Genomic DNA, 11547 nt, shown 5'->3' with positions numbered 1-11547 from the left:
CTAAATATTGGAATATTGGTCCTGGGGAGTGCAGCTATGTACAACTTCGGCAGGGGTGGCACGTTGCAGTCGGGACAATGGCTTTTCGGTCTCGAATCATGTCCGGCGCTGCTGCGGACCTGGCCGCCACGGGAAAAACCACACATGTACGTTGCTGCTTCGCCTCGGCATGCCTCGCATGTCTAGCAAGCAATGTCGGCAGCACACGATGAGGCGACGCCGCTGGTCATGGGCCATGGCTGGTGATGTTGGCGAGCACCTGGGCAAGGCTTGACCAGTCCAGTCCACGGACGAGGTGGCAGCATCCTGTGCCGACTGCATCAGCTTGAACATGAGTACACATGTATATATAACCTACCGAGGATTGCAAGTTATACAAGTCTTCATGCAACTACAAGTGCGCATTCGTCTGTCCTCATTCGCCCCCAATCAGACTCATGGCCCATGCCCTCCACTCGAGACTCACAGTTGCCAGCACGTATTGTACTTGCAGCCAAGGACCGTAGTTATCGCCAACAAACTCATCTAGGAAGCGAGGCCTGCCTTGTGCGCTCGAGGAGGCCCTTGAATTGCTGCGAACGTTGCTGGCATTCCCCCGAGCACTCGGAAGGCCACCGCCAGGATAGCATCCCTGCCGCGGCTGAACGCATCGCACACGTCTGGATGTGGCGAGTAGTATCTTGACGAGGAGACGCTGCTGAATATGCGGCCCGTGTCGAAGAAGCTGCTTATCTGCGGCCAATTCGCAGCTCCGTACTGTATCAATGAGACCCTTGGCGTCGTTGGACCAGGCAGTGTGATTTTCCTCGTACGGGTCAAGCAGAGTGTAAGACAGATAGTCAGATAGCTTCTCGTACGTGATCAACTGGCGATAGAACTGCGGAGTGTGAATCCTCAGACTAATCACATCCTGGGTAGGCTGCTGGGTAATACGCAGCCCCAAAAGACTGTAGCTGTCGGGGCACGCTTCCTCCACGCTCACCTGCGAAGGGGAACGCGCCGACGTCCCCTGTTCGTCATGCGCCGTATTTACGAGGTATTCTACATATTGAACAAAGATGGACTGCACAAAGCTTTCCGTGGCAGTTGCCCGCCGCGGTAGGGCGGATTGACGCGGTTCTGGACGATACCAAATGTGCAGCCGGTGAAGCTGAGCCAGCAAAATTGCGTGGAACAGGATTTTCGGGACTGGATTTCCCCCCCTCCAGTTAGCATCTCCTCGACCGCTCATGTGGACAGGCCGACGGCAGGTGCCCTTACATGTTGTGAAGATTCTTGAGCCCCAACACAGAAGGAGCCATAGCGCCTGGACGGTCGATATCGTCAATGGATCTATCGCGGGCTCGTCTGACCACCAGCGAGCTGTCATTTTGGGCCGACCCTTGGAGGAGCGCAGCGTGATTGCTACCGAGATGTCCCTCCCGTCGGCGGGATCCAAGGTGGAGAGCGTGTAGGTCCCTTTTCTGGAATTAAATGGAGACACGTGGAAGTCCTTGTCAAGCCTCTGCCTGAATATACCCGGGCCGCCCGAGGCCGGAAATAAATACATGCGCCGCTCGTCAAACGTGTTGTTCACCTCTGCAATGACGTACTTGAGCTCCATGACTGACGTGTAGAGATACCAGAAAGAGGCCGGGTTGAACGTGTAATTGAGGAAGCGAGGCGAAGTGAGGAGGTACACATGGGGAAAGTCGGCTGGGTTGAGGCCCTGCTTGCGAAATGGCAACGTTAGCCACGGGACATGGTTATCGCATCCCAGGTCTGACATGTCTGTATACCTGCAGCTTGAGGTATGCGTCGATGTTTTCAGAGAGGGTAGCCCCGTCCCGTCCACGGTTCAAATGGTCCTTGGGGGAGACGTGAAGCCAGCCCCTTTCCCACCATGGCGCCGCGTCGACGGAGAGCAGCCAGTTTGACGTGGGAGACCGCACGGGGATGCCCACCGACAGGTACGGGTAGGCAAAACGGTGCTTCTCCGGAAACAGACGACGGTGTGAGATTTTGCATCTGATGATGTGCGTTTTGTGGACGGAGACACCACAGCGGCGCTTGGTTGCGCGTTCGTGTGGGACACTCGTGAGCATCGTCGGCCTGGACGGAATTCCTCGTTAGCCGCCGGGTAACTGGCTGATGAACACAGGTATACGGAGAGACAGGGCCCGTGTAGCAAGGTGGCAAGTTATCAAGTCATCTCTCGAGTAAAACCTACCGCGGAGTCCGCTGCAGAATTCCTTGGGTGGGTGTTGCATTGATTCCACGCTCACGATTCCGACTTGGTACGCGGTGTTGAACCTAAACCTGCTTGTAGCTATCGCTGACGGACGGCTTGAGGTGGGGGGACCTGCGCTAATCTTGAAGTGATCGAAAAAGTTCCTCAAGTACCAGGTACCTAGGTCCCTGGGAACGTGGGAAGATGGGAAACATGGGAAACATGGGAACATGGTATGGCATGGCATGGTTGGTATGGCGTCCGCCGTCAACGGTTGGTGGTTGACTTGGACCGTCATCTTGCCCCCTCCTTCGCACAGTGTCACTCGCGCTGACCCACACGGCCGACGAATTGCCCAAATCGATTGACCATAATGATGAGAGCTTCCGCTGTATGCTCGCATTTTCCTCTGTCTTTGTGCCAATTCCCCTGCTCTTCTTCGCTCTTTGTCTCTGACATCTTTCGATTCAAGCCTGCCTACCTGAGCCTCGCACCCCCGCTGTTGTAGCTGGCCGCGATGGCGTCCGAGAGACACTTTAGACACATTCCTCCGTTCCCAGATCATGTCCCAGTCATTTCCATCAACACCATCTCCCTGGCAGACCTGCGCTCGGCCGACGGAAACTCCGCCCAGAGCATGCTGGCCGCCTGCCAAGAGCTGGGGTTCTTCTCTCTCAGTCTCCGCGGGGACAGCCTGGGGGAGGCCATGATGGAAGACATTGACCAGCTGTTCGACGTGGCCAGGGACATCATGGACCTCCCCCCGCACGTCAAGCAGCAATACTTGCACGACATCCCGAGAAGCTTTCTGGGGTAAGCCTCTGCAGGAAAAAGCCGTCAGTAGATCTGACCACTTACTGCGGCTACTACTACGTACTCCCCCCTCCCTCCTCACTACTGTACCTTTCCCCAGTCCCCCGCCCGTCCCGTCCGTCTTTTGGGAGAGGGGGCTCGTGTCTTACCGCGCAGGGACAGGTTCAAGCCTCTCGGCCATGCCAAGACTGAGACCGAGGAGCCAGACCGCTTCGAGTGGTTCAACCTGGGCCAGGATGGCCTGATGGGCACCGCGCCGCTCCAACCGCTCCCGCATCTCGTGCAGAGCCATCTCCCGCTGTTCCGCTCGTTCCTCCACCGCGGCCAGTCTCTGCAGAAAACCATATGCTCTGCCCTCGAGGCCCAGCTCTCGCTGCCCGAGGGCATCTTGATGGCCTCGCAGACCCCGACGAAGCCCTCGGGCACCGTCATCCGGCTCATCAAGGCACTGGCCTGTCCGCGGGATGAAGATCTTCGCACGAGCATGATCCACCACACTGATTTCGGCACCATTACGCTTCTGGCCAATGTCGTTGGCGGCCTGCAAATCCTGACGCCTGGAGGGTCTGCCGCCGATGAGGGCGCATGGCTCTGGGTGCGTCCTGTGCCGGGCTGTCTGATTGTCAACCTTGGGGATGCGATGGTGCAGTGGACGGGCGGCATCCTGCGCAGCAATGTCCATCGCATTCGGTATCCGCCAGGGCAGCAGCGCCGTGTTGACCGGTACAGCCTCGCCATTCTCTTTAGGCCGGAACGGGAGGCGAGCATGAAGAACAAGACGGGCGAGGGCGAGGGCGGGGACACGGGGAACGTGGCCGACGATGGCAACTTGACCGCCTGGGAATGGGAGGTGAAGAAGGCAATGGCCCTGTCGAGAGGGGATGCCGTCGTGCAGAGCAAGGGCGGGAAACTACTGTATGGGAACTGACATGCCATCAATTACTATTATTATATTTTCTTTGCAGTAATTACTACTATACAATGGTTGCCCCCCTGTCCCATGGATGGACCAGCGTCTGGCGGCTTAGTTGCTCCTCGTGCAAATCAACCCTGTGTGCCTGTATGTCGATGCTGGTCTCCATATGGACGACGCCGCTGCCTTTTGGAATACGCGGGATTGAGGTGCTGAGCGGTATTTCATCCTCATTTTCATCCTCATGGTAGTCCGACTTGGCGTTGGCAGGTCGCGCGTTGGCCCCCGGGAAGCCCTTGCTGCCCGATCGGGAGGCGTCGCTTCCTGTATGATCAGAGGCCTTGGTAGACGACCCGTGAGTGCTCCGTGACCAGAGGGCATTCGTCTTATTGCGCACGTTGCGGACAAGAGCGAAGGTCGCGGGCAGGTCGGCAATGACCTCTGCGAGGTTGCGCTCTATAATCGTGCAGAGGTACACCCGGTACAAGGCCCAAGTAAAGTCTGGCTTGTAAAAGTCGCCATCAAAGGCAACGCGAGTAATCGACGAGGCAAAGACTCTGTAAGTTTGTTTGCGCGATTCTGTGAGCACCAGATGTCTCGCAACCGCAGCCAAAGAGATGGAAGGGGAGGGAGACATACAACAAGCCCGACCCTGTTAGCCCGATAATCACAAGCCGTTTCCCGAGACTTATGTGCAGACCTCCAATAAAGTAAATGGGCGAGATGGCGTAGAAAAGATCAGTGATGCTGTTGATGACTTTGCAAACGCCCCATGACTGTCAGCCAAAGCACACGAAGGGGGGGGGGGGGGTATCGTTTACTCGTAAAAGCAATGATGGAGGTGACGAGGGTCTTGATGCTCTTCACTTCGCCGGGGATATCGGGCTCCCAGAGCTTGCGGAGCGGGTTGGCCTGCAGAGCCCAGAAGATGCCCTGGCAGGTGCTCGCGGTGGTGGTGACGGCGATGAGGGCGTAGACGACCCACGTGGTGCGTCGGTGGACGCCCTGTATGAGGGCCAGGATGAAGCAGCAGATGGAGATCTTGACTGCCCAGAGGGAGATGTTGGCCATGAGGATGTTGTACTGGCTGAGCCGCTTGACGGTGAGGACCTGGCTGCGGGTGAGGAACTGCAGGTGACGGCCGAACCCTGCCTGGACGGCCTGGATCTCGAGCATGTTGGCAGTTAAATTGAAGGCCTGCAATAAAGTGTAAGGTGGCTGATTTCTGGCACGTATATACAGGTGCGCGCTTGGGGTCGAAAGAGTCAAAACACGTACAAAGGCTATGATGATGAGGTAGTCGGCAGCCCTGAGACCTGCCTTGGTCGCGAACTTGACGGCAATGCGCGACGTGGTGGACAGGCTGATGAGGACGGAAAACACGACACACATGATGAAGATGTCCTGGCCGCGATTTTCATCGACCAGGGACGGGTCGAACTTGATGAATCCATTGGACATGTCGAAAATACGTCTGTTGGGGGCTTACAGAGGCCGGCTGAAAAATAAGTTTCCTCTCTCCTTTTGAGAAATTAAAGAAAAAAAATTCAAGCGAGCGCGAATGAGGGCCTTGATAAGGCTGAATCATTACAAGGCCTGACGACTCTCGCCAGGGGAATGCAAAGCGTTCCAAGTGTTGAGGACGACGAGACGGGTTGTTGGCTGGTGTAAGGGGGGGGGATTGCAGGCTGGCCGGCTTGCAGCTGCTTTGGTTTTATCTGGAGCTTGGCAGCATCGGGCCAGGCCACGGCGGAAGACGAAAGGCCAGCGACGAGGAAGATTGAAGCATCCATCGGTTCCGGCACAGGCAAGGTTGACTGCTCAGGTTCCAGACGTTCGGTCCATCCATCAGTGTCCACGACGGCCCAGTCTCCACGTCTTGTCTCTTTCGGAAGGGGGGTGACATGGTGGTGCAAGGCGATGTCGTGCTCGGAGTCGGCGTCAGCCCGGATGGAAGTGTCGCTGATGGGGAGATGATGCTTTCTGCAGACTTTTGAGTTGTGCCGAGCTGCATCTGCAATTGCGGTGTGTGAGCGGCGATGCCAATAGGATTCTGCATGCGTGCGTGCGTGGACGGAGGATGGAGGAGGGAGAGTCCTAGCTAGGCAGGTACCCCGGCAAGTACGAGAACGTACTTGCGTACTTAACTTTGTTGCGTGGGGTGCCAGGTCGCTTTTGCGCCAATCACAGGCGAGGATTCTGGGACTAGGTGCCGCGATGCGACGCTGACAGGTGGCCGATCGTCAGACACCCACCCATCAACCGTCAACAGTAAGACGCTACCCCAGAGTTACGTTTGACGTCGACATGGGATGGGACATGGGACGGGACATGATGACGGCCAAATACGGAGTACGGAGTACGGAGTGCCACGTTGCCACCCAACCCAACGTTGCCTGCCTTAAGTACCTAGGTACTTACCTACCTACTTCTACCTAAAGTACTTTACTCAGCAAGGTAAGGAGAATTACGTACCTACGTAGGTACCTAACTACCTAGGTCCCCACCTGCCTGGCTCTAAACCGCACAAACGGACCGCTCTCCCAGCTCGCAATGGAATAGTGGCTTTCAAAGCTCAACTCCGGCCCGGCACTCGCGCCTTCGCCCGCCGACCCCGCCGACCCCGCCGACCCCGCCGCCGCCTGTGGTTGCCCCAGGCAAAAGTCATAGTTGACCAGCACGTAAGCGTAGGCCACGCTGGCCATCATCAGCGCCACATGGCTCCCCGCGCAGTTCCTCGGCCCCAACAAAAACGGCGCAAACACGGCCCGCGCCAAGCACAGCTCCGCCTCCGGCAGCGTGCCCGGGATCCAGCGCTCCGGCCAGAACCTCGTCGGGTCCCGAAACACCCGGCCGTCGCGGAACAGCGCGAACAGGCTCATGCCCACGTCGCTGCCCGCCTCCATGGGCACGCTCCCCGGCCCGACCGTGAAGCCGGCCCGCTCGCACTCCCGCCAGTGGACGCCGCAGGCCGGCGGCACCAGCCGCAGTACCTCGTTGATCACGGCCCGCAGGTACGCGCTCGACGCCAGCTCCGCGTCCCACCGTATGTCCTCGCCGGGGCGGTACCGCGCGCGCACGTCGGCGGCCAGGGTCTCGTAGACGGCCGGGCAGTGGCACAGGTAGTGCAAGAACCCGGACAGCATGATGCCGTACGCGTCCGCCGACGAAAAGGTGCTGAAGGCGCCCTCCGTCACCATCTGCTCGCGGTTGTGGCCCGCGCTCTTGCTCTTGAGCGTCCCCTGCCCGCTCTGGATGACGGGCCCGAATATCCCGTGGCTCTCGTGCGTATTGGTCGCGATGGCGAGCTCCATGAAGCCGCGGTACCAGCGTGCAAAGGCGCGCGCCTGCGACGACAACAGCGGCAGCACGGCGCCCACGAGCTGACCGATGCCCATGTTGCTGAGGGCCGGCAGCTGCTCCCAGAGGCCCATCTTCTTCTCGTGCATGTGCAGCGCCGGGAAGATGTAGTCCCTCGCCGAGCTGCGCAGCAAGTCGGTCTTGAGGCCGAGCCCGAAATCGGCCATTGTGTCGAAGCCCAAGTAGAGATCTGGACCTGGTTAACTTTTTTACTTTTTTACTTTTTTTTTTTTCTCTCGTCCCAGTGCTGACTAGTTGGGATGATTGATCACGGAACAGATGCAAGAGACGCACTCCATTTTCTCATGTCGGCGGCGCGAGTCCAGCCGTCGCGGTCCTGGTGTTGCCGTAGCTGGCAAAAGTAAATCTTGAGATGGCGCAGGATGGCAGGCTCGAAGCGCGAGAGGAAATCGGCACCGAGGCCGCTCCTCACCACGGCGCGGAGGTTGCGGTGCAGCGTCTTGTCGATGGACGGCATCGTGCTCCATCCGTTGGCCGTCGGGATCATGGTGGCGTAGCCTTTTGCTTTGCGGAACGGCGCGCCGTGGCCGTATATTGCTTGCGTTTTGTGAGTGAGCCACAGGTGCTTCCATATTCTGCTTGGGGGGAGACGGCTCTACCAACCTGCCAGATCGGGGGGGTGAAGCGAGAGAATTTGGTTAGGAGAATATCGTATCAGGTCGCCTGCGGAATCACGACGATGAGCATGTTGCGAGTCTCTTAGGGGGAAGGGTCAGGGTTAGGGTTGCGACCAGTTCGGATCACGTACCGTATTTGCGGTGGCACCGTTGCACGTCAAGGTGCATGGTGCCTCGCCATGAGTGCCATGCCGAGTATATGCTGGTCACTTTGGCGAAAAACGGACCGGGCACTTTGCTGTACGGGTGGAAGTAGATCCTCTGGATGACGATGATGACTACCTGGGCTGGTTTAGTTACGGCTTCAGTGTTGCCGCAGGGCAGGAGGCGTACGAAAGATAGGGCTGCGGCAAGAATTATAGCCACATACTGAGAGACGTAGACGGGAAGTGTGAACGCGGCAAGCATGATGCGCAGACTTTGTGTAACTAGTTGATCGAGGGCTGGAGTCTGGAGAGTAGGGCGGCCAAGATCACAATGCAGATGCAGGATACGATGGAGGGCTGAGGTTTTAATTCGCGGCGGAAGAGCAGCAAGCGCGTGTGGCGCGGACAGGTGTTTTTTTCCCTCCTTTTTTTCCCCCTTTCTCTCTCCGGCTGTCTGTCTCTGTCCTGTCTCTGTCTCTCTCTCGTTCATTTTGTTTTAACGTTACTTTATTTTGTTTCTGTTTTCGCCTCATCCTTGGCATTTCAAAGCGCATGCATGTCATCACAAGCGAGCGAGGCTGATGGCGAGCATAAACGCGCGGCAGTCACGCTTGCCCTCCTCGGTTCCTTTTCGTTCCCTTCTTTTGCCTCTTTGCTCGTACACTTTTATTTCCCCCAACGCAAACGCCACCGCGTATGTATACTCCGTACCCAACCACCACATCTACTAATCCCTGCACAGGTTAATTATAGTCGCTTAATCAGTGTGTGTCTGCTATTTTCTGCCGGGCTCTAATATAGTACGATCCGCATCGCCCCCAACAACGGCGGGTGTGCGCCATATTTCGATACTCCTCTGCAGCGACAACCCACTCCGTCATCGCACTCATCATCACGGGACCTAATCGAGACCTTGACTCACACTGGCAGGGTCGAGACCAGATGAGAAAATTGGGACGGCCCGAGTGTTGCCGTCTATTGATTGGTTCTTCGTCGCCCGCCTTGCCCAGCCGTTGAGCCCTCGGACAGACACACCGTTCGAGGCACTGGGCCGAGCACAGTTATGACGACAGCCCATTATTTCTGATGTGTCATTTATCTGTGACGGCTTAATGTCAGACCGATGTGGCATTCAGTGTTCAAAGTCACAGTGTCTGGCGGGCCGCGCTTGATTTGATGGGTGGGCAGATCAAGATGACCGGTACGGAGGAGGCGTGGGCTTTCGAGTCTTGACTCTTGTGTGGTGCGTCTACGCGATGAACCCTGACGGCATCCCGTCCCAGACAGGCGGAGAGGCTCAGAGACACGACGCCCCGTCATTGCTACCCTCCATGTACATTGATCCTCCCGGTACTCCGTATCGTCTCGCAGTTTCAACAAATAGACCAGCCATAGGAGCTGGAGTCTCTTCTGGCCCTTTCCTGCAATGCAACTATTCGTCCCTCTTGTCCAACAGCCTTGCCGGCGGGAGACACAATGACTGGTCAGTCGCGCCGAATTGCCATTGTCGGCGGAGGCATCGCTGGCATGGCCTGCTCGTGGGAGCTGCGAAAGCCCAGTGCGCAAAACGTGACAGTAGACATCTACGAGTCGGAGAATAAGCTCGGCGGGCATGCCAACTCGGTTCCCTTCAGAGGCAACGGCACAACCGTCGACGTTGACACGGGCTTCATTGTAATGGACGAAGCTACGTATCGTGAGTTGCCCTGCCCCTTTTCGAAAGTGACCAGCAACAACATCAACAATTAAAAAAGGACCACATCTAGTTGACGCCGTGGTTAACCACATCTAAATGTAGCCCGGTTCAACGCCTTTCTCGGTGAATTGGGCATCAGGACAATTCCCACGGACATGTCGTTTGCTGTCACCACCACCGACCGAAGCTTCGAATGGAGCAGCCGCTCCGTTTTCAGTTTCATCGCCACTTTGACGCTGCTGTTGAGCCCCTGGTTATGGCGGTTGATGTTTGATATTATTCGCTTTAGCCTCTTTGCCGAGGACATTCTTCATGAGCAAAGATCTCCCCGGCGCGAAAAGTACGCGGCTCACACGGCGCAGACTGGCGGCAATGCGTCCGATGCGGAAGAGACCCGGATCGTGTCAACATCTCTCGAGTCTATTGGCGCCTACTTGACGAGGCAGGGATACTCGCGTCAGTTCGGGATGTACTTCTTGATGCCAATGGTGGCTGCTCCTTGGTGCATTGATGCAGAAGAGTTTAGCAGGAATTTTCCTGCGCGGCCGCTAATACGCTTCATGTAAATTTCTCCATCACATATAATATTCCGAACAAACGAGGTGCTGGAACTGACTCACTCTTTGCTCCTTCTCTTTTTTTTCAACAAACAAAAAGGAAGACCCACGGCTTGCTAGATACCGTCACAAAAACACTTCGGTGGCGCTCATTTCAAAATGGGTCAAGAACGTACATCGATGCGTTCCAAGACAGCCTTCCACACAGACACAATTTACATCTGGGCACGGCTGTACAGAGCGTGACACGAATAGGGAACGAGGTCTTGATCAGCTTCCTAGATGGAACTCAAAAGACGTTTGACCATGTCGTTCTTGCCGTTCATGCGAACCAAGCCGCTACTCTACTGGGGGACGATGTCACCGCTTTGGAGCGCAAGATTCTCGGTGGCTTCAAGACTAGCAGGAACACATGCTACCTTCACTCCGACACTTCAGTGAGTATGGCGCTGGTTAACTGGACCATCCACATATAACAAAAACAACAACAAGGGAGCAGTCTCGCTGACAGATTTCCAGCTCCTGCCAAGACGTCTTTCAGCTCGCGCGGCGTGGAACTGCACACTTGCACCTCACACACCCACAGCGGCGCAGGACCATGTGAAGCAGAACGAAGGCAATCACGGAAGAAAGCTCTCGCTCACGTTTGATATGAATAGGCTACAGGAGATTCCCCGTCCTGGAGAACCCGGAAGTCCGGGCAGGGTCCTTGTGAGCATGAATCCAGTGCGGGCGCCTCGCTCGGTCCAAAGCAGCCACGTGTATTGCCATCCCATTATCAACTCGGAGTGCATCCTCATGGCGCGCCACCTCCACAAGATCAATGGCATCAGGCGTGTTGGCTTTGCGGGAGCTTGGATGGGCTTTGGGTTTCATGAGGATGGCTTTGCAGCTGGAGTCCATGCTGCGCGGACCTTTATGGACGGTTGGGACAAGACTCCTCCGTTGGATCTCATCGGTGATGGCGAGGGCATTCAGCCACCTCGCAATGGGTTTCTCAGAGCGAGTCTTAGATTCTGGGTTCGCGCGGTGCAACGGCTTCTACAGCCGCAACCCTGGCCATAGCATAGATGATGGACGAGGCGAGGCGGAGACGTGAAATGCTCTGCGGCATGGTTGCAATTGCGTCTACAGCTGGAGCTGGTGTTTCCCGTGGCGCCAGCTTGAAAAAGAGGGTGGAGGGGGGGTGCAAAAAGCGCCTGTCAAAAGTTCGTT

General features: G+C 56.7%; 5 protein-coding genes across 5 annotated transcripts; 2 read left to right on the top strand and 3 right to left on the bottom strand.

The window, feature by feature from the left end:
* Positions 1–415: 415 nt before the first annotated feature.
* Positions 416–2084, bottom strand: MAM_00978 (uncharacterized protein; the record flags this gene model as incomplete). Its single annotated transcript, XM_040819777.1, has 3 exons — positions 416–1188; positions 1261–1711; positions 1779–2084. The coding sequence occupies 3 exons, from the start codon at positions 2082–2084 to the stop codon at positions 416–418; spliced, it is 1530 nt and encodes a 509-aa protein (XP_040683042.1).
* A 642-nt stretch (positions 2085–2726) lies between these two features.
* Positions 2727–3950, top strand: MAM_00977 (oxidoreductase; the record flags this gene model as incomplete). The annotated part of the gene is made up of 2 exons (XM_040819776.1): positions 2727–3022; positions 3185–3950. The coding sequence occupies 2 exons, from the start codon at positions 2727–2729 to the stop codon at positions 3948–3950; spliced, it is 1062 nt and encodes a 353-aa protein (XP_040683041.1).
* A 46-nt stretch (positions 3951–3996) lies between these two features.
* MAM_00976 (uncharacterized protein) lies at positions 3997–5396 on the bottom strand (the record flags this gene model as incomplete). Its single annotated transcript, XM_040819775.1, has 4 exons — positions 3997–4492; positions 4575–4692; positions 4757–5132; positions 5214–5396. 4 exons carry the CDS (start codon positions 5394–5396, stop codon positions 3997–3999), a joined length of 1173 nt encoding a protein of 390 aa, XP_040683040.1.
* A 1034-nt stretch (positions 5397–6430) lies between these two features.
* Positions 6431–8341, bottom strand: MAM_00975 (benzoate 4-monooxygenase cytochrome P450; the record flags this gene model as incomplete). The annotated part of the gene is made up of 4 exons (XM_040819774.1): positions 6431–7485; positions 7590–7853; positions 8065–8215; positions 8267–8341. The coding sequence occupies 4 exons, from the start codon at positions 8339–8341 to the stop codon at positions 6431–6433; spliced, it is 1545 nt and encodes a 514-aa protein (XP_040683039.1).
* Positions 8342–9555: 1214 nt separating this feature from the next.
* Positions 9556–11397, top strand: MAM_00974 (amine oxidase; the record flags this gene model as incomplete). Its single annotated transcript, XM_040819773.1, has 4 exons — positions 9556–9775; positions 9878–10231; positions 10588–10769; positions 10852–11397. 4 exons carry the CDS (start codon positions 9556–9558, stop codon positions 11395–11397), a joined length of 1302 nt encoding a protein of 433 aa, XP_040683038.1.
* Positions 11398–11547: the final 150 nt, after the last annotated feature.

The sequence above is a fragment of the Metarhizium album genome, assembly GCF_000804445.1.
Source record: "Metarhizium album ARSEF 1941 chromosome Unknown scaffold_1, whole genome shotgun sequence".
In the NCBI taxonomy this organism is placed as follows: domain Eukaryota; kingdom Fungi; phylum Ascomycota; class Sordariomycetes; order Hypocreales; family Clavicipitaceae; genus Metarhizium; species Metarhizium album.
The sequence above is the reverse complement of the archived record's forward strand: the minus strand, read 5'-3'. Positions and strand labels throughout refer to the sequence as shown.